Source organism: Diceros bicornis, chromosome 2 (genome assembly GCF_020826845.1).
Source record: "Diceros bicornis minor isolate mBicDic1 chromosome 2, mDicBic1.mat.cur, whole genome shotgun sequence".
NCBI lineage: Eukaryota > Metazoa > Chordata > Mammalia > Perissodactyla > Rhinocerotidae > Diceros > Diceros bicornis.
In genome coordinates, this window is record NC_080741.1 from 36,808,267 (window position 1) to 36,835,580 (window position 27,314).

The 27,314-nt window shown below is 42.2% G+C and overlaps 1 protein-coding gene across 2 annotated transcripts in view; it reads right to left on the bottom strand.

Moving 5' to 3' along the window:
* Positions 1-27,314, bottom strand: part of GLB1 (galactosidase beta 1) — a 94,608-nt gene that overhangs the window by 4,081 nt on the left and 63,213 nt on the right. For both annotated transcript variants that reach the window (XM_058554586.1, XM_058554578.1), the window contains exons 11-15: positions 23,954-24,028; positions 21,778-21,867; positions 18,774-18,887; positions 17,358-17,489; positions 15,879-16,133 (exon numbers count right to left, since the gene is read on the bottom strand). In XM_058554586.1, coding sequence (XP_058410569.1) covers positions 15,879-16,133; positions 17,358-17,489; positions 18,774-18,887; positions 21,778-21,867; positions 23,954-24,028 — 666 coding nt within the window. The remainder of the gene's footprint in view (positions 1-15,878; positions 16,134-17,357; positions 17,490-18,773; positions 18,888-21,777; positions 21,868-23,953; positions 24,029-27,314) is intronic.

Consider the following 27,314-nt stretch of genomic DNA (forward strand, 5'->3'; position numbering starts at 1 on the left):
TCATCAGAGAGAAGGGTCATGATCATGCTCTAATACTGGGCCTTCCATTCCAAGTCACTCACTATTCCTTTAATCTCTTCTGTTTCTTCTAGTTATTATCATTGTTTGAAATTCGTATCAATTGTTTGATTACTGGTTTATCAGCTATTTCCAGCATAGACTCTATGAAGGGAAAGGCTTTGTCCATCCTGTTCAAGACGAGATTCTCAGCATTCAGCAGAGTGATAGTCAGTAGATACTAGCAGCCCTCATCAGATAATACTGGTTGATAACTCTGCCTGAGAAAAGATTCACTGAAGAGGTGACACGAAGCCCTACTGAAAGAAGGCTTCGTGTTCCTCTACCCCCGGCTTAAGAGTTTTAGAGAATACTGTTCACAGGAAGAAAAATGAAATATTTGCATTCCCTTCTTTAATCAAGAATAAAGTGCTAAAAAAAAAAAGGTGATTTTTTAAAGTGCTAAAAAAAAATCACTTTAAAAGAGTAGAACTTTTAAAAATTCTATTTCTAAAAAATATATACATTCTGATTTTACTCTTCAAAAAGTTACGCTGAAATTATTAGTGGAAGGGGGGCGGCACATGTTGTAAATGTGATCTAAACGTAGACATACTCTTAATTAATGCAGTGAGCCCCAGTGGGGCCAAGCATTTGTAGAGTGAACCCCAGTGGCTTCTGGGGCTTCCCAGCTGAAATAGTTGCATGACAAAATCTGACTTTCTCTGACCATGGCTTGATCCCTGGTAGACTCCCCACTCTGCTATTATCACCAAAGTGATAATAGTTCCAATAAATGTTAGGTTCCTGGAAATGCCTGACCTACTTCTTCGTTGATGATACAGATGTGTGTGTCTTGTTTTAAATTGTCTAGATAAATACAATCCTCGCATAAGAAGTTAAAGCAAAAGTTTCAATGCTGTATTAAGTCATAGTTTTAAATTTTTCAAATTTGGTTGGGAGTTCCTTTAAAAACAACAAACTCAGGTGGAATGTTGCCTTTGTCATACTCTGACAGAGGACATTTAGACATCTGGAGGACTTAAAATGGAAAAGACAAAGGTCCATTTCTAGAAGTTAAAAGGCTCTCACCACAAACAATTCACGAGTATTTGTAATGCTAACTTGGGAGAAAGAAAAGAAAAAGAGGATAACAATAATAATAACAATAAAGGTAAAATAGTGAGGGATTTGCTTAGAGATAAGATGTTAAATAGATGTCACTAAAGTGCACAAGAGAAATTCTCCCCTTCCCTCAGAGCCAAAGGGGTCTACAGCTGATGCAAATCACACTCCTTTGCTTCCTCTTTGGTCTTAGAGTAATAAAGTTAAATAACTTGATGGTTTCTCTGTTTTTTAGGACAGGAAAAATAGAATTGAAGCCACAAAAACGTAAAATATTAGTATAAAAGATGAATCACTTCCTCCTCTCATTCAATTACTCCTGTTTACACACAATTTTCATAAGTGATAAATAAGTGAAAAACAATAGGATATATTGCCGTATATGAGGAAGCCATTTGGTTTATTTATTTATTTTTTTTTTTAATTTTTATTTATTTATTTTTCCCCCAAAGCCCCAGTAGACAGTTGTGTGTCACAGCTGCACATCTTTCCAGTTGCTGTATGTGGGACGCGGCCATGAGGCCCGAGAAGCAGTGCGTCAGTGCGCGCCCGGGATCCGAACCCGGGCCGCCAGTAGCGGAGCGCACACGCTCAACCGCTAAGCCACGGGGCCGGCCCAGCCATTTGGTTTAGAACTAACTCGGCCTGACCTTGTTTTTCCAAAACGGCCTGATGTGGCCTGTTGAACATGCATTGCACATTTGCTTTAAACATTTATGATGTCCCAAAGACAAGAATGATGCCCTTAAAGATAAGGATGTATCTTCCCCCATATTGGAATTCTTTAAGGATAAACATCTCTTCCTAAAAACTAAGGATTAATTACTGACTTGCTGTGCTCACCGTGTGACCACTGACCTGCTGACCACCAAACTGCTGTGCCAGGTAAGCATCTCGTGACGGTAGTAAAAGAGATATTCCTGTCATATGTGATGTATGCTCTTTGTTCCAAGATGGTGTATAACCACTCTGTACACCCTACTTTGGTGCCCTTCCTTCCTTGGGGAAGGAGGGCCCTGAGCTATAGTCCTCAAACCTGGCTCTTAATAAACTCACCCCAATTTTGAGTTATAGATTGATTGTGGATTATTTGCATCGACACAAGTTTTATTACTAAATTAATATATATTTGTAGAAAGAAAGAAGTCTGATTATCTCGTTTCCAAGTTCACAGAACCTGTGACTAGAAACAATGAACTAGACGGAAACAGTAGATTTGTAGGGGATAAGAATAACTATAAACCAGGGCAAAAAAGTTTAAAAAAGCATATGAAATTCAGAATGAGCCAAAGCAATACTGAGGAAAAAGAACAAAGCTGGAGGCACCATACTCCCTGACTTCAAAATATACTACAAAGTTATAGTAATCAAAACAACATGATAGTGGCAGAAAAACAGACACACACAGCAATGGAACAGAACTGAGAGCCCAGAGAAAAACCCACACATTTATGGACAGCAATTTTTGACAAAGGAGCCAAGAACATATAATAAAGGAAGGAAAATCTCTTCAATAAATAGTATTGGGAAAACTGGACAGCCACATGCAAAAAAAATGAAGGTAGACCACTATCTTACACCATACCCAAAAATTAACTCAAAATGGATTAAAGACTTGAATGTAAGTCCTGAAACCATAAAACTCTTAGAAGAAAAGATAGGCAGTACACTCTTTGACATGAGTCTTACCAGTATCTTTTTGAATATCACCTCTCCTCAGGCAAGGGAAACAAAAGAAAAAATAAACAAATGGTATTATATCAAACTTAAAAGCTTCTACATGGCAAAAGAAACCATCAATAAAACAAAAAGACAACCTACCAACTGGGAGAAGATATTTGCAAATCATATATCTAATAAGGGGTTATTATCCAAAATATATAGAGAACTCATACAAGTCAACAACAAAAAAACAAACAACCCGATCAAAAAATGGGCAGAGGATCTGAACAGACATTTTTCCAAAGAAGATACACAGATGGCCAACAGGCACATGAAAGGATGTTCAACATCACTAATTATAAGGGAAATGCAAACCAAAACCACAATGAGATATCACCTCACGCTCGTCAGAATGGCTATTACTAAAAAGACAAGAAATAACGAGTGTTGGAGAGGATGTGGAGAAAAGAGAACCTTTGTACACTGCTGGTGGGAATGTAAACTGGTGCAGCCACTATGGAAAACAGTATGGAGATACCTCAAAAAATTAAAAATAGAGGGCTGGCCTGGTGGTGTAGCAGTTAAGTTTGTGTGCTCCACTTCGGCGGCCCGGAGTTCACAAGTTTGGATCCCGGGCACGGACTGACGCACCACCTGTCAAGCCATGCTATGGTGGCGTCTCATCTAAAGTAGAGGAGGATGGGCACGGATGTTAGCCCAGGGCCAATCTTCCTCAGCAAAAAAATAAAAAAGAGGGGGATTGGCAATGGATGTTAGTTCAGGGGTAGTCTTCCACACACACACACACACACACACACACACACACACACACACACACACAAATTAAAAATAGAAATACCATATGATCCAACTATCCCATTTCTGGCTATTTTTCCAAAGAAGATGAAAACACTAATTCAAAAAGATACCTGTACCCCTATGTTCATTGCAGCATTATTCAGAATAGCCAAGACTTGGAAATAACCTAATTGTCCACCAAGGGACAAATGGATAAAGAAGATGTGGTATATATATACACAATGGAATACTACTCAGCCATAAAAAAAGATGAAATCTTGCCATTTGCAACAATGTGCATGGACCTTGAGGGTATTATGCTAAGCAAAATAAGTCAGATGGAGAAAGCCAAACACTGTATGATTTCACTCATATGGGGAAGATAAAACAACAACAACAAACAAACACATAGACATAGAGAACAGAGTGGTGGCTACCAGAGGGCAAGGGGGGTTGGGGGAGGGTGAAAGGGGTAAAGGGGCACATTTGCACGGTGACAGATGGCAACTAGACTTTTGGTGGTGAATGCGATGCAGTCTATATAGAAGTTGAAATATAATGATGTGCACCTGAAATTTATATAATGTTATAAATCAATGTTACCTCAATAAGAAAAATAAATTAAAAAAAATTTCAGAATGAAAGTATGGTCAGGGCTAAGACCTGTGGCAGATTGCAGACATGGCCACAATTTTTTGCAGCTTCCCCTATCAAGAAGCAGAATCTGTTTCTCTATCCATTGGATCTGACTGGTCTAGTGACTTGTTTTGGCCAAACAACATGGAAAAAGCGACATGTGAATTCTGACATGGGCCTTAAGAAGCCTCGCATATTTGCACTCTTTCTTTGAACTCTGCCAGTCATCATGTGAACAAGCCTGGGCTAGCTTGCTGGATGATGAGAGAGACATGGTCCAGTGTCCTCTGTCACCTCAGCGGACAGTCAGCCAACACCCAGAGCAGAACGGCATGCCCAGCTGAGACCAGCAGAAGAACCACCCAGTCTGCCAGTACTCAAAAGGACAAGCTGAATAAAGGTGGTTGTTTTAAACCACTAAGTTTTGGATGGTTTGTTATATAGCAAAAGCTAAGTGATACACATCAAGCTGCATTAGCACATGAGTTTTCAGCAAAGTAAATGATGTTTATAAGCCCAATTTAAAAACAGTAGAGTCCTCCTCTACTAGTCAATTCTTTTACTCATCAGTCACCAAATCCTGTCAGGGCTCCCTCAGCTGTGTTTGTGCCTCTCTCAAGGCTGCTGTAAATGACTAAGTGAGAGGACACGGGAGCACTCAGCACAGTGATAGGCATGCAGTAAGCCTCAATAAATGTGGCTGCTAGTATTATTATTTCCCACAGCTGGACCCTTCCCTCCATCCCCACTGCTACATGAGAGTCCCAGCTTCATTTTTTCTCCCCGGACCACTTCTCCTGCAGAAGAGCAGATTTCAGGGGTAATGAGGAGGAAGAGTTCTGTTTGATAAGTATCAAGCCAGAGGGACCTACAAAACCCCCAATGGCAGGCCCACATGGGCGGTTGGATGTGGTGCTCTGGATCCTCAAAATGCTGAGTTGGAACTGGAAATTTGGGTGTTACCAGCACATCTGTGACGATTACATCCCCTGAAAGTGTAAGAGGAGGGCCTGGGAGCAAGTCCTGAGGATGGCAACATAGAAACTGAAAGAGAAGCCTGAGAAAGAACAAAGAGGGGGAAGGAAAACCAGGCGAAATTTGGTCACAGAAGTCAGGAGAAGAGTTTCAAGAGAGGGAGTGGTTACTGTGTCAGACGTTACCTGCCTAGAGGTCAGGTAAGACAAGGCCTGAGAAACACCTGGGGAACATATCACCATGTATGTGCTGGTGGCCTTGGCCAGAACGGCTTCAGAGGAATGTGGGAGCAGAAGAGCAGTCCTACCCATCGCCTTCCACTCTGGTATTGGTTCTACTGGTTGGATCCTTTCCCTAACAGCTCCAAACCTGGGACAGGAACCTCACCTCTGCATTCCCTTAACAAGCACTGAATATATACCTTTAATTTACAGGGTAACCCACCTCCCGATTTGTACAGACTCATATGGATAGATTCAAGACTGACAGGCCTTCTACAGGATGGCCCTAAAGTCTGGAACATACCAAAAAAATAAAGCTGCATTCAATACAATGAAATAATGTTATCTATGTTGCCAGACCTTACGGCCACCTCTGTGATGGACAAGAGTAGATGGCTTCTCCCAGATGATTAGTAAGTACTTGAGACTGAACATGTCCAAAACAGAGCTTCTGATCCCCCTACCTGCTCTCCTCGTCTTCCCTACCTCAGAAACTGACAACTCTATCCCTCCAGTTGCAGAGGCCCCAAACTCTCGAGGCCTCCTTGGCTCTTCTTCTTCTCAAACACCACACCCAATCCTTCAGCAAATCTTGTCTTTTCTTTTCTATACAAAACTTGCACTTCTCTCCTTCCACCACCCAAGTCCACAATTTCTTAGAGGATTACTGTAATAGCTTCTCATCAGGAATCCCTGCTTCTAGTGTCACCTGCTATATAATTCATTCCCCACTGAGAAGTGACTTTGTTTTTTTTTGGTGAGGAAGATTGTCCCTGAGCTAACATCTGTGCCAATCTTCCTCTATTTTGTATGTGGGTTGCTGCCACAGCATGGCTGCCCACAAGTGGTATAGGTCTGCGCCCAGGAACTGAACCTGGGGCACTGAAGCAGAGTGAGCTGAACTTAACCACTAGGTCACAGCTGGCCTCGAGAAGTGATCTTTTAAATGTAAATCAGTTATTTTACTCTCTGCTTAACACCCCCCACTGGAGCAAAGAGAAGCCAAATTCTTCATTACCACCATCGGACTTGACCCTCCCACCACCCACCAGCTCCTCATCTCCCACACTCTTCCCCTTGCTCATGGGATCTTTCTTGCTCTGGGGCTTTGCATTCACTGTTCCCTAGTTCTGGAATGTTCTTCCTCTGGCTCTTTACATGGATGACTCAGTCTCATCCTTCAGGTCTCACTCAACGGTAACCTCCTCCTAGAGGCATCCTTGACCACTCCGTATTTGATAGTTTTAAAATATTATAAATTCTCCACAATTTCTGGCTTCAAAGGGTAGAAACTAATTCCCATCTCAAGAACAGGGACTGGACTTAATGAGTCTCTTTTAAACAACAGAATGTGACAAAAATGATGCTATGTGACTTCCAAGGCTAGGTTATAACATAGGATAGTTTCTGCCTGGCTCTTTCTTTCCTCACTCAAGGGAAAGCTGGCCGTCATGTCATGAGGACACTCAAGTAGCCCGTGGAGAGAATTGTGTGGGGAAGAACTGAGGCCTCCTTGTCAACAGCCAGCACCAATTTGCCAACCATGTGAGTGAGCCACCTCAAAAGTGGAACCTCCAGCCCCAGTCAAGCCTTTAGATGATGCAGCCCTGGCTGACAGCTTGACTGTAACCTCATGGGAGACCCTGACCCAGAACTGCCCATCCCCACCGGTCCCAAATTCCTGACCCAGAGAAATTGTGAGGACAATAAATGTTTATTGCTGCTTTAAGCCACTAAATTTTAGAGTAATTTGTTACATAGTAATAGATAACTAATACACCATATAAGATAGCAACATCTTCACCCCCACATCTTACTTTATGTTGCAACATCACATTTATTTTTTTCCTAATTGTTATCACTATCTGAAATGACAATGTTTAATTATGATGTTTCCCCACCAGCAGTGTCCTTGTCTAGCACGTTCACATGCTCAACAGTCAGTCATCATCTGGTACATTCTACATACTGTTGCCATATCCACTCACATCACTTTGAAGCTTAAAACCTCCCCTAGTTCTACAAAGTTCTCAAGGTAATGTCCAAACTCCTTGGTACATGAGGCCACGAGACCACCTTTCCAACTGCATTTTCTAACACTTCCCTCCTCATTCTTTCTGGGATATTTTCTTTGACACGAACCAATTTTCCAATTCTCTGGACACCAACGGGGTGTCCAATAATTCTGTTAGATTCTGACACCACCTACCTAGAGCTAGTGTCAGATCCCACAAATTAAAGGGCTCAGTCCTACAAGATTGCCTCCACTTCATATACCAGTTGCAAGTTCTGGGCCACCTGTATTTCTGAGTGACCCCCTTTTCAGGTTCAATAATTTGCTAGAATGCCTCACAGAACTCAGGAAAACATTTTACTTATATTTATGGGTTTATTATAAAGGATACAACTCAGGAACGGCCAGATGGAAGAGATGCACAGGGCAAGGTCTGGGAGGTGAGATGCGGAGCTTCTAGCCCTCTCCAGGTGCACCTCCTAGCACCTGGATGTGTTCACCAACCCAGCAGTCCTCTGAATCTCGTTGTTCAAGACTTTTTATAGAGTTCAATCTCCAGCCCCTATCTCCACTCCGGAAGTTGGTGGGTGGGACTGAATGTTCCAACCCTCTAATCACTTGGTCTCTCTGGTGACCAGGCCTCGGGATAGGACTGGTCACCAGAGAGACCAAGTGATTAGAAGGTTGGAAATTTCAAAAGCAAGACGTAAAAATAATTTTAAAATAAAAGGGATTTTTGTCAGCCCTTTGTTATAAATTCTTTTATTTTGTGATTTTTTTTTTTTTTACACCTTGAAAGAAGGAACATTTGCCTTTAAAAAATAAAATTGCTTTTAGTCAGTATTCTATTTTGATTCTTAGCTTTTCAAAGCATAATTTAGGTTGAGGAAAAATAGGACATTATCCCACCCTTCTCACCACAAGGCTCTGTTATGCACCCAAACCTACTGCAAGATACTAAAAAATCCAGGAAGGCTGCAGAGGATATTCATATGAGACTTACCCACACCCATCTGAAGGAGAGATAACAGCACAACTGTCACTGCATTGACAGAACACGACATTTTAGGTATGGCACATATGACACAGCCGAAGCACTGAAGAACACTGCCTATCTTAGGGAGTTTGTGGTCAGACAAGAGTTCTGTGCAGACAAAACACTGGGGTGTGTCTCTTGGACAAAGCAAAAAATGCCTGATCGCTTCCCACTGAAATCCCGCTTGACTTTCTGGCATTTAACCAGAAAGCCACATCCGACTCAAGTCCAGACTAATCAGAAGTGATTTTTTTTAATCTTATGAATCACCCTTATCAGTGACTTCATTCACTAAATCAAGGTAGTTTCTTTATAGCAAGTGAATAACATAGCCAAGAGGCTGGGGACAAAGGCCTCGACAGGGCCTCCCTGATGGAGGAGGATGAAGGAGACAGAGTCTTAGAAATGGCTGGGGCTTCAGGCGTCATTGAGTGCATCCCCACTCCCACATGTGACAAAGTGCTCATTCTCCCAAAAGTCATAACTCAGCACCCTGTGAGGTAGTGGGATCTGTCTGTTCTGAGTCTGCTGATCATTCAGAACGTCAGGAGCTGGCCTGGGACTATCCTCAGCAGCAGGGACCACTGCTCGCCAGAAAGTAACGGAAAGCATGTATGCTCTATTTTACGTATGATCTATGTCCTCTGACCTTTAGACCTATGCAACCCAGGTCCACAGATCCTGTGGATGGGCCTGTGTGTGTGTGTGTGTGTGTCTGTAAAGCTTTACTGAGATATAGTTCACATACCATACAATTCACTCATTTAAAGTGTACAATTCAGTGGTTTTTAGTATACTACAGAGCTGTGCACTATCACCACAGTCAATTTTAGGACATTTTCATCACTCCGAAAAGGAACCCTGCACCCTTTAGCATTCACTCCCCATTCCCTCCCAACACCCCCCTTTCCCTGCTCTAGACAACCACTAATCTTCCTGTCTCTATAGATTTCCCGATTCTGGGCATTTCATATAAATGGAATCATACAGTATGCGTAGTTTCTGACTGGCTTCTTTCATTTAGCATGTTTTCAAGGTTCACCCACATAGTCACATGTATCAGCACTTCATTCCTTTTTATTGCCCAATAATATTCTGTTATATGGATACACCACATTTTGTTTATTCATTCATCAGTTGATGGACATTGGGTTTTTCCACTTTTCGGCAATTTGGGATAACGCTGCTGTGAATATTTGTGTACTAGTTTTTGAGTGGACATACTCAGATCAGATGGGCTTTGGGGGGGTCCGATCCCTCTGACACATTGAGATACTGTGTCTATATGTACTTTTCAAGCATGAAGGTGCAGAATATTCATCAGACTGATGGAATAAGAGCCCCTGCCTAGATAATTAGCCCAAGCTCCTCCTTGGTCTCGAGGCCCTGTACAATGATGCCTGCCTTTTCACCTGAGCCTTCAAGTCAGACAGACCTGGGGCTCAGGGAGCTGTTCCACCACCTACTTCTGTACTCATACAAGTTACTGAGCTGTCTGAGCCTCTATCTGCTCATCAGCAAACTGGAGATAATGATGCAACATCCTACCACATAATGCCTCTTTCGATGATGATAGAGATAGTGTCTCTAAGTGTGGAGCAGAATGCCTGGGTCAGTAGCTCTTGGGCATGACATCTTTATGACCTGGCCAAGGTGAATCCCCTCTGACCTCCAAAAACATCCCATGCTTTTCCATTTCTGCACCTTTGTTTTTATTATTCTCCCATCTGAAACTCCCTCTCTGGCAAAACTCCGTCTGATTTTGATGAAGGGCCATCCATCCTTCAGGTCTGTTTCAAGCCCCATGTGAGCCACAGCTCTTCTCATAATTCCCGTAACAGATCTGTTCTCTTTCTGCTTTGCATCTCCTGAAAGTTCTTTCTCTTTTTTTTAAATATTTTTTTTTAATTTATTTTATTTTATTTTATTTTTTGTGAGGAAGATCAGCCCTGAGCTAACATCCATACTAATCCTCTTCTTTTTGCTGAGGAAGACCGGCTCTGAGCTAACATCTATTGCCAATCTTCCTCCTTTTTTTTTTTCCCCCAAAGCCCCAGTGGATAGTTGTATGTCATAGTTGCACATCCTTCTAGTTGCTGTATGTGGGACGCGGTCTCAGCATGGCTGGAGAAGCGGTGCGTCAGTGCGTGCCCGGGATCCAAACCTGAGCCACCAGTAGCGGAGTGCACGCACTTAACCGCTAAGCCAGGGGGCTGGCCCGAAAGTTCTTTCTCTTAAGGCACTAAACTGACACCACTTGGTGAGCAATGATTAGTGTCTGGGTCTTCTCATCTGTCCTGGCCCCGTATCCATAGCACCCAGCAAAGCCCCTCATCACCAGCAGCATTGCCTGAGGGCCCACATGCCTCCCATTCGCTTTCCTCCCAGGGACTCAGCAACATAGCCACTTGTGCACCTGTTCACCCGAAAGCATTTACAGAGCAACCAGGCCCAGGGAGGAGGGCAGGATGGTGAATAAGCTGGGCATTTTTAAAAAATGCCCCTCATGAAGCTTATGACCCAGTGGGTGAAACCAAGGTGCCAACCTAAGTGCAATGAAGCATCACGGTGCTGAGTCCAGGTGGGGCATACAGGGGGCTCAAAAGAGGACGGAGCCAGTTGTTTCCCGGACTAAGGGTCTGGGAAGGTTTCACAGGGGAATTAATGCCAGTCTTGACAGATGAATACACGATGGCCAGGTGGGCAGCGTGAGGGAATGAAAGATCATGAACAAAGGCAATATATGACACAGCAGGACGCCAAAGGGAGAAGGGGGAAGAGAGGAGGGGAGGAAAAGAAGGAGCAAGGGAACAGAACAAGCTTGGTCCAGGGAGGGCTTCACTTTGTTTTTAGGTTCTAGAGCCCCCAGATATCACTTGGCTGCAAAACAGGAGCTGGCAGAGAAGACAGAAAGGCTGACAAAATGCAGGAGGAGAAAGCACGAGAACAGGATCTTGGCCTGGAGGAAGAAGGTGGGGAGGGGATTCAGAACTTAGACTTCCTCCTAGAAGCCACTGGGCAGGAAGCGAGGGTGGAGGTAGAGAGATAAGTCTGACAGGAAGCAGAGGAACAAAGGAGCTACACCTGATAGCAGCCAAGGAGGGCGAGTCCTCAGCGGATGGTGTGGGGGGAAGAGTAAGGTGGCTTGAGGAGAGTGATGGAAGTTAGAAAGGCCAGCTAGGAAAAGGCGGATGAGAGAGACTGAGGACTGCTGGGCAAGTTGGGGGACTCTGGAGGCTGCAGGCAGTGAGGAGATCATGGCCCTGATGAATGTGCTAGAGAGGCCCCCCAGCAGCGATCAGTTACTGGCAAACCAGCAAAGGCCAATGGTGGACCAACTCAAAATGCAGGATGAAAGAGACAGAGTGGAGAAGCAAGGGGGCCAGGGGACTGATGGCTCTTAAAAAAGGGTAGTGGTGATGTCTAGGCTGGAGAGGGAAGAACTGTGGCCTTAATGGCGGAGAGTTTCAGGTCACCAATAAGACTGAGGAGCAAGCTTGGGACGCAGGAGAGTTTGGGGGATAGAAACATGTGGCCAGAGAGAGGAGAGTAGAGCTTAAAATTCCAGAAGTATGGGGGCCGGCCCAGTGGCATAGTGGTTAAGCTCGTGGGTTCTGCTTCAGCAGCCCAGGGTTCACAGGTTCAGATCTCGGGCACAGACCTACGCACCGCTCATCAAGCCATGCTGTGTCGGCATCCCATATACAAAATAGAGGAAGATTGGCACAGATGTTAGCTCAGGGCCAATCTTCCTCAGCCAGAAGAGGAATATTGGCAACAGATGTTAGCTCGTAGCCAATTTCCCTCAGGAAGAAAAAAAAAAATTTCAGAGGTATGTTCACCAAGAAATACCATATGCTGGGCCATAAAACAAATCTCAATAAATTTAAGATCATATAATAATCACCACAATTTAATTCTGGAACATTTCCATCACACCCAAAAGAAAGCCCATATCCATATGCAGTCACACTCCATTCCCACCCTCAGTCCTAGGCAACCATTAATCTACCTTCTGTCTCTATAGATTTGCCTTTTCTGAACATTTCACATAAATGGGATCATACAATATGACTGGCTTCTTTTACTTAGCATAATGTTTTTCAGATTCATCTATGTAGTAGCATGTATCAGTAGTCCATTCCTTTTTACCATGGAATACTATTCCATTGTATGGCTATACCATATTTTATTTATCCATTCATCCATTGATGGACATTTTGAATTATTTCCAGTTTTTGGTTATTAGGAATAATGCTGATTGAACATTTGTGTATAAGTCCTTATGTGAACATATGTTTTCATTTCTCTTGTTATATACCTAGCAGTAGAATTGATGAGTCCCATGGTAATTCTATGTTTAACCCTTGAAGAAACTGCCCAACTGTGTTCCAAAGTATTCATACCATTTTACATTCCCACCAGCAATGCAGGAGGGTTCCTGTTTCTCTCTACACCCTTGCCAATATTTGTTATTGTCTATCTTTTATTATTATAGCCATTCTAGTGGGTGTGAAGTGGTATTTCATTGTGTTTTGATTTGCACTTCCCTAATAATTAATGATGTTTGGCATTAAGCATCTTTTCATGTACTTATCAGCCATTTATATATCTTCTTTGGTGAAATGTCTATGGAAATCCTTTGCTCATTTTTTGATTGGGTTGTTTGTTTTCCTATTATTAGGTTGTAAGAATTCTTTATATATTCTAGATACAAGTCTTTTGTTAGATATATGATTTGAAAATATTTTATCCCAGTCTGTGGCTTGGATTTTCATTTTCTTAATAATGTCTTCTGAAGAGAAAACATTTTTAATTTTGATGAAGTCCAATTTATCAATTTTTTTACTTTAAGGATCATGCTTTAGGTGTCAAATCTAAGAAGTCTTTGCCTAACCCAAGGTCATGAAGATTTTTCTCCTTTTTCTAGAAGTTTTATAGAAGAATTAAATTAGAAATCAATGAAAATAAGATATGCTAAAAAAAACCCCCACAAATATATGGAAATTAAACAACTTATTTTAAAATAATCTATGGGTCAAAGAAGAAAGGATAAGGGAAATTAGAAAATACCTCAAACAGAGAATGAAAATATATTTGCATAAACATTTAAAAAGCAAAAAATAAAAAGGGCGTTTATTACACACACGTCATGTGCATCTTTTGCCCTCTTCTCTTACAGCTATTAATATATTTTTTCCTCTTCTCCTTCAGAGTCAAACTTCTCAAAAAGAATGTTTATATTCTTTTTTTTTTAAACTTTTTCTATTTTTATCCCCCAAAGCCCCAGTAGACAGTTGTATGTCATAGGTGCACATCCTTCTAGTTGCTGTATGTGGGAAGCGGCTCCAGCATGGCCGGAGAAGCGGTGTGTCGGTGCGCGCCCGGGATCCGAACCCGGGCCGCCAGTAGCGGAGAGCGCGCACTTAACCGCTAAGCCACGGGGCCGGCCCAAGAATGTTTATATTCAAGTATCCATATTTACGTTCATGCGTTCACCCTCCTCTCCTCAGTAGAATGCATTTGGCTTGCAGACGCTTCACTCCACTGGCATAGCACTTACTGAGGGTCCCAGTGACCTCCTTGTTGATAAAGCTGGTAGAAGTGCTTCTGCCTTTATCTTGTCTTCTTGGCAGCGTAAATGCTGGTTTTCCTCATACTTCCTTGGTCTCTCCTCCTCACTCTTTCATGTTTGCCCCTCTCAAATATCAGCCTTAGGTTCTCTTTTCTTCCTTCCATATCCTCTCTCCTTAGAGGACCTCATCCAACCCACATTTTCAATGACCATCCATACATAAATTATCTCATATGTATATTCCCAGTCCAGATCCTTCCTCTGAATTCCCCACTCATAGATCCAACAGCCCTCCTCCAGTATCTTCTCTAGTACCTTCTTTCAGCTTTTCTCCAAGACCTCTCAGACTCAGTTTGTCCACAGTCAAACTCACGATCTTGCTCTGCCAGCACAAGTCATCTCCTGAAACTTCTTCTTCCAGTAAACGGTTCCATCTGCCCAGTTGCAAGCCCTAGAACCTAAGAGTCATCCAGGATATGTCCTTCTTTTTAAAACCACATATCCAATCCATCATTACACCTTATTGATTTAACTTCAAACATCTCTCAAATAGTTAATGTCATCTCCATCTTGGCTACCACTATTCTAGTCTCTCAATGACACTATGGTCTAGCCTCCTAGATAGTTTCCCTGAATCCACATGTACCCTCACCCAACTCATTCTGCACACTGGTGTCGGAGAGGCTTGTCACATCACAATCACATCAAATCACTCTCCTACTTCAATGGCTCTCAACACAAAGACAAAACTTTAATGTAGTCCATAAGGCCTATCTCAGTCTGGTCTCTACCCACTTTCTAGCCTCTTGTCTAAGCCACATTCCCTTTTCTCTGTGTTCCATACATTTGGGTCCTTTATCAGTTCTTCACACTTGCCATTTTCCCTTAACCACATGACCTTTGCACACGCTATCTCCTCTGCCTGGAACATGTTTTCCTCCCCATTTTGCTGTTTATTCCTTCTCATCCTTCACATCTCTGTCAAGCATCACCTCCACAGGGAAGGCTTCCCTGACCTCCCTGACAAGGTCAAATGCCCCAATTATCAACCCTCATATCTCTTTTTAGCACCCATTGCAGCTGCAGTTTTATCATTTAATTTGGGTGATTCTATGATTTAGGTCTGCCTCTCCAACTAGACTTTAAGTTCCATGAGGGCAAGGACCATATCTGGTTTTATTTGTTATTGTAGCCTTAGTGCCTGGCACCAAGCTTGGGCACGTAGTAGCCACTGAAAAATATTTGTTGAATTAATAACTGAATCATGGTAAGGTCATCTAGGATGAAAATAGGACTCGAAGTGGAGAAGATAACGGTGAAGGAAGACATGCTAATGTCTTCAAAAAATAAAGAGGAATGACTAGGAAGAGCTGAGGATCATACAGACAATGGTGGATGCCCCAGGGCACAGGGCTGTGTGAAAGTGGGGGTGTTATAGGAGTACAGGGTTAGGCATGGACAAAAGAAAAGCAGGCTCTCCCAGAGATGCACCCCTTTGCCTGGACCAGATTTTCTTCAGGATAAAGAGGAAGTGCCCCTCATAATCAGTCTTCAAAGGGGCCACGATTTTTCTTAGAGGAAGCAGGAAAGCCATCATTCAGTAAAGGAAGTTATCAGTCAATGAAAATGGGGCAGATGGTACACCTTCCAGCTGGTCATTGAATCCCCAAAGATCTGCCATGGTCCCACTCCTGAGGAATGGGTAAACTAACACAGAAAACCCTTCACTCCCAAACTGTCACAAAACATCTAGTTAGCAATTCTTTTTGATTCTTGATCAGACACTGAAAACCAGGTGTTCGAGACCTGAATTCAAACACTTTCCATGAAAACACATACCTTGGTCCATCCAGGAAAATGGATAAAGGTGTCCTGGGGCAAGTCTGGGATCCCACTAGGAATGGAGAAGTTCCCGACATAAAAGGCTGGGAGTGAGTAGTTAGATGAGCTGCGGGCACAGGCTTTATCACGGCAGCCACTGTCATGGCCATCCCAGTCCCCCAGGTGGCTGCGCACTGCATCCTCCATGTCCAGTGGGAAGATCATCCAGTTTGTGAGGATTTTGGAACCAAGGGTCAGGTTAGAAATAAGACCCTGCAAAGGAGAAACAAAGCAATGAGCTGGGGTTGGGGGCAGGGGAGGAAAGGCTTCAGGCGTCTTTGCATTCCAGCCCTGAATTCCTGGGAAAAGCAAATTGGGATAAGAAACACCAACAGTAGGGCCGGCCCCGTGGCTTAGCGGTTAAGTGCTCGTGCTTCGATACTGGTGGCCCGGGTTCGGATCCCAGGCGCGCACTGACACATTGCTTGTCGGGCCATGCTGAGGTGGTGTCCCACATACAGCAACTAGAAGGATGTGCGACTATGACATACAACTATCTACTGGGGCTTTGGGAAGAAAAAGTGGGAAAAAAAGGAAGAGGATTGGCAACAGATGTTACCTCAGGGCCGGTCTTCCTCAGCAAAAAGAGGAGGATTGGCATGGATGCTAGCTCAGGGCTGATCTTGCTCACACACACAAAAAAAAAACAAAACAAAAGAATCAGGAAATAGCCCCAGACACCTGTCCTGTCCTAGACGGGGTGGTGCCATAATTTCTTTGGTACAGGCCTTCTCTCCTCCAGTAGATGGTGAGCTACTCGTGGGGCAGCCTGTATCTCAACATCTTTGCACCCCCAAAAGTTCCTCATGGAGCATCTCGCACAGAGTATGAGCTTAACAAATGTTTGTTGAATAATGCTCTACACAAATGTGTTAGGAAAACATATTTGGAATTAGACATCTGGGCACAGAGTAACCAATAGAGGTGAGACCCAGTGCACCAAGGGAACAGGCTTTCTACAATCCAACAGGCTTTCTACAATCCAAGAGTTTGTCACGGATCGTCCACACCCAGAAAAGGGAGCAGACGAAGCGATAAGCTAGCTTTGTGGGCAAGGGAGTGCCTTTCGTGAGGTAGGTGGGCTTTTTAAACAAAGGAAAAGCCCAGCAGTGTGACTTCTTCTTTCTGTTTCTTTCTACAGGATAACTGAACTCAACACAAGGGAAGTGTTCTGTCTCGACTTTCTCATCACCTGCAGAGGAATGCAAGTCTTCAAAATAACCCAAGTTCTAGGTTGCAAAACAAATCAGGGTAGGTTCACTCATGAAATTTGGCAAAGTTTTCGTGCTTTTAAGAATTGCTTCTATGTTAACAGGGCTGAAGGGAAAGAATGTATGTGTGAGAGTTTTAAAATGGATTACAAAGACTTCCTTGGATAGCTTAGGTACAGTACTGTCAATCTTTGAATCTCAGTCCTGACAGTGTGGCTGGTCCTACCTTAAAATCATTGATATATCTGCCATAGTTTATGCGCCCCATGTTCTCCACCAGCAGGTCCAGAGTGGCTCCAGCTTTCCCTGTTATGTTCAGAGTGATCACAGTATTTCGCTCAAGGATTCCCTGGGGGACCTGTGGGTTCAATGCCAAACAAGAATTAACCAGGGTGAGAAGATCAGCAGAGAGGCAGCTCGCTAGCTAATTCCGCACTTGTTTTCCTGCCGTAAAGTGTCACCAAACTTGGGAGAGAATGCTTTGATGGCCCCTTTGCCCAAGTCACCAGTCAGGTGGTGAAGTTCCTCCAATCAATGCTTTCTAAACAGGAAAATCGCCAGACACAGCTCAGAGCAAGGAAAGGTCTAGGCTGGTTTCCTTTACTCTGGAATGTTTTGCTGTGCATCTATTTTTAATAGGAAAGGAATGGAGGCAAAAAATTCCAGGGGAGGATTCCCATTACAGGAACCGCTACGTGTTCTCCCAGCACAAAAGGCAGTCATAAAAAGTAGTTTAAAAACAACATGGAGAGACAAGACAAAATCAGATAAAGGAGATAAAATCAGAGAGTTAGGTGGAGTAATCTCACCTCAAAATACCTGATATGCTACATTAACCACAAAAATTATATAAGAGAATGAGGGAAAACAACAGGTATTTTAGCAGCAATATATTCCTAATTTTTTAAAAGGTGAGATTTTAAAAAAAATTGATGCTATGCTGACCACAATTCACTAAGACAACCCCTAAATTGGAATCCAAGAAACAACTGCCATCAGCACATACAGAATGTCTTAGAAACTTGTTCCACTGAATTAAAGCCGCTGATGACAATGGAATGGAAATTTTTAAATTTTAAATTTTCTGAACAAATTTTCTTGGTTAGGAAAATCTCTTCATGTGTTCTTTCACATGATTGTTTCAGTGAGAGGAATGGAAATCCTAAAATGTATATTTACTTTGTTATGAAACAAAGTTCTTTGCGTATTTTAGCTATAATTATCACGAACAATCCTTCTGAATATAATTTGTCACGCAGAATGAAGGCACAAAGTTAAATGAACCACCGCTCTGGCACGCACAAAATGGACCCTGTCCTCAAGGAGCAAAGAGGACAAGGGTGACATGCTATGGTCAGTCAGAGAGGATGGCCTTGGACTGGGGAGACCCGGAAGGTTTCCGAGAAGGTAGGGCCTTGAGCGCAGCCCTCCAGGTTAAGATGGGAGACGGGGTGTGTTCCAGGCAGATGGAGCATGAATGAGGCCACATCAGGAAGCGAGGGGCACAGCTAAGGGATATTAAGAGGAGGGGCGGAGCCTGAGGTTGGAAAGATGGGCAAAGGCCTCGAATGCCATGTTACCAAGTATAGACCACACATCTCCCTGTTAGGGCAGACATACACAGTTCAGAGCCAATTCTTACCCCATCCACAGCAACATAGGCCCGATCGTGGACTCCATCGAAGGGTGAAGAGAGGGGTGTCGGGTTGCTGCAGTCTTGAGGAAGTGTTGTTCGGTACAGCACAAACCCAAAATACTGATTAGAAAAGAATGTAAGAAAAATACGTCACTCTTGCCATTCATTTTAAGAGAACTTGGTCACCTTTGATTATGTGAAGCGACGTTTCTAAAACGATAAGGAATGAAATGCTTCCTGAGCCTCTAGCAAAAATTCAATCTGAAAGAAGGGAACGGGCTTAAATTTTTAGATCATAGAATAACTATCACAGCAGGAAACTGCAAGGAACCCTGAAGAGCATGTTAGCAAAGATCCCTTTCCCACACGAGGAAACTGGACTCTGGAATGTGTTAAGTGATTTGCCCAAAATAATTCAGGGGATCCTATCACATATATCAAAAGGTGATTTATATTACCTCAAAAAAACAAAACCATCAACAACAAAGCCAAGAATGTTTGGTTAAACATTCTCCAGGTTCTTGGGCTAAATCTGCTCTCACATACAAAACAAGAGTCAATCAGAAACTGTTTAAAGTGGAGGAGCGGGGGGAAACACAGATAGTGAGAGATGGGGGTGTAACCGGTTGCTATGTCAGAAAATAGATGCTGCTATCCTTGGTCTGAAAGGAAGGCCCCAATCAGCCTCAGCAGCAACAGCACCCACAGCCTCACTTAGTGACTTTCCTGCTGTGGACATTAGCCAGGGTGAGCTGGACCTAATCCTGAGTCACAGAAGAGAATCCAAATAGAATTCCAGTGTGGGACAGAGAAAAAGTTTCCCACTTCAGGGCGCAGAAAGCAAGGAAGTGCACCTCAGGCAAGTGGAAGGTGATCTAGAGGAGCTGAGAAAAACATTAACCCAGTTCCTGTGTTGCAGGAAATGGCTGAACTCAACAAACGCCACTAGTACTGCCATTCGAACCTTCAAACACAAGGATGCCTCTCTCCTAGACACCAAATCTCCCTCTCTCTTGTTTTTTTCTGTTGAAAGTCACCAAGGTGGTAAGAAAACTTAGTGAAGAGCCTCCAGGAGGGAAGCAGAAGCTGTGTTGCTCCCTGCAAAGGTGTGGCTGAGGCGTCCGAGGTCGGGCCGGGGGTGGGGGCAGCTTCAGAGGTACCGAGGCTGCACCCCACTCCCTGCAGCTGTGCCCACCATGGGTTTCCCTGGGAATAAATATTCCATGGGCTTGTCCCAGACCCGAAACAGCCAAGGCCCAGGGAGCCCCACCCAATCCAAGAGCACTGCCTTGGCCAAGATCAGAAAGCAGAAGGGGTTTGAGAAAGAGCTACAACTGCAAGGGTCTATACATTAACCTGAAATTCACTTCCCAGGTTCTAACTGCTCTAGTGTCCATGTCTTGTCTGATGTGCTCAATGGCCCTGCCAGGTGAAGAAGGCAAGTTCCATTTTACAGATGAAGACATGGACATACAGCCAGTGTGGGCTAGAACTAAAGACCTCTACCCAGTGGTAATGAAGAAGTAGAGAGGGGAGCTTACTTATTCATTTTATTTTTCACAAACCAGAGTTGTTGGAATAAATCACAAGTGTAAAAATAGTAACTGGAGGCAAAATACGCTAAACTAAGATTACATATGTTATTATTATGTCACCTTATCGTTCAGACAGCTTCCAGAAGGTGATCTCCACAGAAAGTCAGAAAGGAGGACCCAGATAAGTTTCCATTTCAAAAAATGGGGCTGAGATCCAAAGTGATCAAACTTAACATCGCCACAAAGGGACAAACCGACCTCATGGGCATCCTGACGTGGTGCCCTGAGAAGGACACATCACCTTTGTCACGTTCGCACCAAAAATGTTTTACTGAACCTAATCAGTGACAGGCAGTCTATAAAACAACTGGCCTGAACTGTTCAGAAATGTCCATGTCATGAGAGAGAGAGAGAGAAAAGAAAACAAAAAAAACTTAGGACAGTGTCAGATGGAAGAAGACTAAAGAGACATTATCACTAAATGCAATGCATGATCTTAGAATGCCCAGGGACACTTGACTACAGAACGTATATTAGATAACAGGATTAAATCAATGCTAAATTTCTTAAGTGTGATCATTATGTTGTGGTCATGCTGGATAATGTCCTTCTTAAAAGATATATGCTACAATATATGGGGTGAAGTGTCATGATGTTGACAACTAACTCAAGTGTTAAAAAGAAAACAGCAGTTTTTTTTTTTTTTACACACACATACAGGGAACGATAAACCAAGGGAAGCAACTCTTAACACTTGGTTAGGCTAGTGTTAACTAGCTGAAAGCTATATGGATGTTTGCTGTACTATTCTTGCAGCTTTTTTAGATTTGAAATTTTCCGAAATAAAAAGGTAAAAAAGAAATATAATGATGTACGCCTGAAATTTATATAATGTTATAAACTAATGTTGCCTCAATTAAAAAAAAAAGGTTGGGAAAAACTTTTAAAATAAAGATGCGGCAGTGCCTGGAGATTAAACACACACACACACACACACACACACACACACACACACACACACACACGACGTGTTCTGTTCTCTGTTCTCTTCAAAAGCCGGAAAATGAATCTCTAAGAACCTAATCTATTAAGAACATTGTCCCTACACCTTTGAACTAACTAAGGACAAATAATTAAACTGTCTTTTTTTGAATACGAAAGCAGTGGTTTTCCTCTGGTACCTAGTAATAAAGATTAATTAGATCAGAAATGTACTCAATTTACAGCTTGTAGAGAGCTATGTTGAAACCTGTTTGAGTGATAATACAAAATGGGGGGAAAATATAGGAAAGACCAGCCCACTGTGCAGTACTTAAAGCTAAAGAGAACCTGGAAATCCACAGTTAATTTACTTCGGGTCTGATTTATCTGCTTCTCGTTTTGGTCCCTCCACTTAGAACAGGCACTGCAAGGCAGAGCAGAAAGCACACTTTTGCAAGTATAAAAAAGGTGAAGCATTACCTTTGAAGGCCTACCTGTTTCACTTGGATAAATGTCAAGGGATAAAGGCTTTTTATGGGTCCAGAGGGGCACAGAATGCCCAGAGCTTCCTCCACTGTCTTTAACTGAAAAGAAACACAAGCAGCATTCACTCACTGTCACCCCTCGCTGGTAATCAGAGCAGAGGATAACGTTGTTTGCAAACTATCAAAGACATCAGTGGATTTGACCAAACTCCTAAATAAACCTAAATGGTTCAAATTGCACTCAACGTTGTCCCCCAGTCATCTTCAATCATCTCCATCCATTCCCTAACTCTTGATGAAAAATAACTGACGGCAATCTTAAAGAGTTTCAAACATACTTATTCGCAAATACAACCTCCTGTAATTAAAGGCCCTTAAAAACCAAGGCTCAGAGGCTGCCTCCTGGGTAAAGCCTTCCCCCACACGCCAAGTGAGGTCACTATGACCGTGCCCTCCTCTGAACTTGTCCGTAGCATATTTTCCATGCCTGTATCATTTATCAGTTGATTACCTTTGTTGTCCTTGCCATACTGTCAGCTCCTTAAGGACAGGGTCTGTACTGTGCTCACTCCCAATGCCCAGAACATAGTAGACACTCAATAAATACTTATATGTAATCCAAACGATTGTGGATTCTTGCAACCCAGAATGCTTATTCTGATGCAACAACAATGATAACAGCTACCAATCACTCAGTGCCTATCAAACTCCAGGTGAGATGGCACACTCAGTGAATCCTCACAGCCACCCAGTGAGGCAGGCATTGTTGTCCCCACGTTAGGAATGAGGGAACAGGTACTCAAGGAAGCTCACTTGAGCAATGGCATAGCCAGAATTTGCAGTTAGGTTTGGTTCCAAACCCAGGACTTTCCAGGACAAAAAATCTGAAGTACAATTCCATCAATTCAGCTACTCACGTGGATGTTTTTCCACTTGGACAACTAAAGGAATTCAACTCACAGTAAAAGGTTTTATCCTATATAATTATGTTCTATATAAATTTAATTCCGTTATATGCCAAGTTGCTATCTTAAATTGTATATATTTAGTTAAAATGAAAAGCCACTTCTGCTCACAATTTTCCTTCATAGTAAACAGCATGTGCTTTTGGTACTAGGCTAGCTTTGTTTTAGCAACGCTGTTGTATTAAATATTTGCAGTTATTTTCTGTTGCATAAAAATAAATATTTCACAGCTCTAAAACAGACCAACCAACCATTTCCTTAAGTAGCATTAGCAATGAACAAGTAGAAGGTGCTCCCTTTACAAATGTGATTAAAGTCTGCCTAATCTAAAGCAAGATTCTTATCAGGCAGAGAGACCACAGTCTTTGTAGAATGTAACACACGTATCTGACACTAGGTGGAAAATGTCACCAGAGCGCAACCAACCATAATATCAAAGGGCTTCATGAATGGAAAAATTGTACAATCATGTTTGGCATTTTGCATAAAGATAAAAACTTACGATGCTATTTTAGAACGTCAAGATTCTTAAGAAATATGTAAGTGTTCTTTTTTTTTTTTCTTGTGAGTTAAGACATGTAGGAGTTAGGGATTATAAGAGGGGAAAACCTGAAGACACAGATGGTCAAAACAAATTGACTTTGGCTTACGTCACTCCTGACTATTAAATGAAATCTCTCTCTTTTTCTCTTTTCCTAGAATAAAATGTCCTTAACTCCTATTTGTGATTAATTTCTAGCTTTTACCCCCAATGTCTCATTTACCATATAAACCACAGACCACAAAAATTAGGACATGATTTTGAGACGGAGGGGAGTGTATAATTTAGGGCAAAGACCTATCAAAATGCCTGTGGCTTTTGAGAACCCCCTAAAAAAAGGTGAATTATGGGAAAGAACCTCACCAGCGATAACAACCAGGCAGCATGTTATTCCCATAAAGGCTCCTGGGACTGCTTTTGACAACTGATAAAAGAACCAAAATGACCTGAATGATCTAAGAACGCCTACCTACTCCTGTTCAATTTGTTCACCCTGTCAGCACACATATCCTCTTGCCTCCCATGTCCCCATTTTCCCAGAAACATCGTCTACCCCATCAGTCTCACAGAAAACAAATTCACAGAAAAATAACAAACCGATTCCCCAGCATAACACTTTCACTCACGACTGCAAAATTCCACTTCCTCACTTGCAACGTTTCTGTTATTTTTTTCTTACCTTTTTCAGAGCAACTTTTCCATATGCAAACTTTGGTGTGGACGGAGGGATAGGACCTTCTGGTACTTTTACAAACTATAAACCACAGTGGAAAAAGAGAGAAAAGAAAACTGTTAAACTCTCAGAAACATCTGTACAATTTATTTTTCAAAAGGAGGGTCAAAGAATCAAACGACAGTGCCAGTGATTTTTGGAAAGACAAAGGAACAAAAGACTTTCTCCAAAACAGGATCCGGTTAAGTTTTTACTTCTAAGTATGGGTATGTCTGTGTTTTAAGCTCCAGGAATCATTCAAATAATTACAGAAAAAAGACTTCAAAACAGAGAGCATAAACAAGTAGAGAGAATGAGGGTGACAGCAGAAGACTGGAGTGGGGGAAGAACAGGAAAAAAGCACACAGCAAAAGAGAATCTGAAGGGAGGTAGCCTATTTTTAGCGACAAACATGATTTGTAGATTAAATCTTATAGGTAGATTAAAGTTTTGTATCAATGTTAAACTTGCTGTGGTTATGTAAGAGCATGTCCCTACCTATCCTTATGCAACATACACTGAAGTGTTTAGGGGTGAAGGGTCATGAGGCATGCAACCCTCCAACGGTTTAGAAAACAAGAGGGCAGCGAGGGGCAAATGATGAAGCAGACAGAGTGAAATACTGACATGGGTGAATCTGGGTGTGGAATATACAAGTGTTCTTTGTACTATTTTTATTCTTGAATATTTTCTGTAAGTTTGAAATTATTTTTAAATAAAAAGTCAAAAAATAAAAATAAAACCTTATTAAATACGCATATACACACACACATATTTATATTAGCATCAGAAGATACAGATGTAAATCCCAGGTCTTAGAAAAGTCTCTATCCATCTAGCATCTCCAAGTACGTTGCGTTAGGATCTCTCAGGATCCTTACATTTCTTTCTGTCTTTCTTTTTTTTGGTTTCCTTTTTTAAAAGTAATAAAAAAGAAGAGGATAAAAGTCTGTTATAATGAAAAGCAACAGTCCCCTGACTCACTATTCTCTTAGTTCTGTTCTTCAGAGGAAACCATTTTAAAATCATTTAATTGGTCCTATTTTAGCTTCTTTTGGCCTCTAAATACTATACTTGCTATTTCTTATTTGATCCATTTAAAACACTGTCATTGGTTTCTTTAATACATGAGAATTTAGCTCAGATGTATTATTCTGGATATCTTCCTTTCTTGCCAAAATGGTTACATCACCATTTTCGGTTTCTCTACTGGTTACCTTTGTAGCTTTAAATAATACCCTATACCTTTATTTCTTAGTTCCATCAATTAAGACATTATCTTTTGTGTCCACACTTTTTAAGATAATGCTATTTGCATCCTTCCCTGAGCTCTCTTCCTACTCCCACCTCCCAACTATCAGCGATACTTGTACACCGTCAAGGTTAAAGCAGTCTGTCTTGCAGTCATAAGTTCTCCTTTCATCTGTATATTGGCTCTAAGTTCAAAATCAATCAATAGTGCTCACATTATTATAATTATGTACATATTGTTCTCTGGACAGCTAAGTGGTGTATACTATGATGGCTTGTTCTGTCTTGTTCAGCTTTTTGTGTTCTTTTCCCTCCCCTGGGGTTTCTAATTCCCTTTCTTTTTCCCTGCCTCCCTTGACGTTAACACCTCTTTAGGCTGTTCCAAATTTCTAAGGATGGTATCAAATTTCTCTGAACATCTCTTTTGACCTCAGAAGACTCCCTAATGGAACACTCAGTCCTCTTGCTCCAAGGGCCTGACTTTCCTCTAGGCTTAATGTTCTGGGACTTCTCATTATTGTCCTGGCTTCTGGGGTCTCACAACTATCTCATTCCACTGGAGCAATCTCAAGTAACTTCCTAGGAACTGGTTTGTGGAAGGTCAATTCCCTGAACCTCTGAAGGTCCGAAAATGTCACACTGAGTTGGTAATTTGGATGGGTATAGGATTCTACATTGAAAACCATCTTCTCTCAGAATGCCGAAGGCACTCTTCTCTGTCTTCTATCACCCGGTGTGGCTCATATGCCAAGCCTCTTCTTGTTCTTTTAAAGGCGAGCAGCTTTATCTCTCTAGAAACTTGCAGAGGCTTCATTTTCTATGTTCTAAAATTATCCCAGGATGTGTTTGGATATGTATGCTTTTTATATTCTTTACGCTGGGCCGCTCAGAGATCCTTTTCTGTCTTGGAAAAAATTCTGTATTGTTTCTTTGATATTTTCTTTTTCTCCATTTTTTTTTCTTCTCATAAGTAAGTTAAACATCCTAGATTGTTCCTCTCTCTCTCTCCTCTTTTCTCTCCTATTTCCATCTCTGTCTTCTGGTTCTCATTTCTAGGAGATTATTTTTAATTTCCAAGAACTTTCTTGTTCTCGAATGGCTCCTTTTTCAAAGTATTCCGTTCTTATTTTATGGATACAATATCTTCTCAAATCTCTCTGAAGGATATAAATTTGAGCAAGTTTGCTTTGTTTTGCTTAGATCTCTCCCGTCCTCTGAATTCTCTGTTGCCTTTGGGTTATTTATCTCTTTATTTCATCTTGGTCTTTCTCTTTCCCAATGCAGGTTTTATGTATGTCCTCAAACGACTGGCCATCCTTGGCTGTCCATTCATATTTAATGGTAATGCAAATGAATGCATCAGTATTTGCATAATCATCCACTCTACGCCAGTCCTGCTCTGTGTACAGGAGCAAGGCTTGTCCAGTGCGGAGCTTTGTTTTAATGTGATTTGGGAGGGAGTCAGACATAATATGTAGGGTCTTTGCTCTGGGGTTGTGCACTCTTTATTTTTTTAAAGAAAAACAATTCTGATTTTCTGACTGGTAGAAAGACGCTTTCCTGATGGACAGTTTATTTGAATGTAGGGTGAAAGAGTAGAGGACCTGACAGGAAATAGAGTTTAATTAGTCTTCCCATTTTCAGCTCCATTTCATTTCCATCCTTGGTCACACCTGCATTTCCAGGACCCTGGCTCTCCAGAGTTTTTTGTTTTGTTTTGTTTTGCTGGGAAAGATTGCCCTGAGCTAACATCTGTTGCCAACCTTCCTCTCTCTTTCTTTTTCCTCCCCAAAGCCCCAGTACATAGTTGTATATTCTAGTTGTAACTCCTTCTAGTTCTTCTATGTGAGCTGCTGCCACAGCATAGCTACTGACAGATGAGTGGTGTGGTTCCACACCTGGAAACTGGTCCGGCCGCCGAAGTGGAGCGCGCGGCACTTTAACCACTAGGCCATCAGGGCTGGCTCTCTCCAGGGTCCTGGGGGACCAACCTACTCCCTGTTCCCTGTTCCTAAAACTCCCTTCCACACACACTGCGGACCTAGATTCCCTCATCCTACCTCCTCAATCACCACTC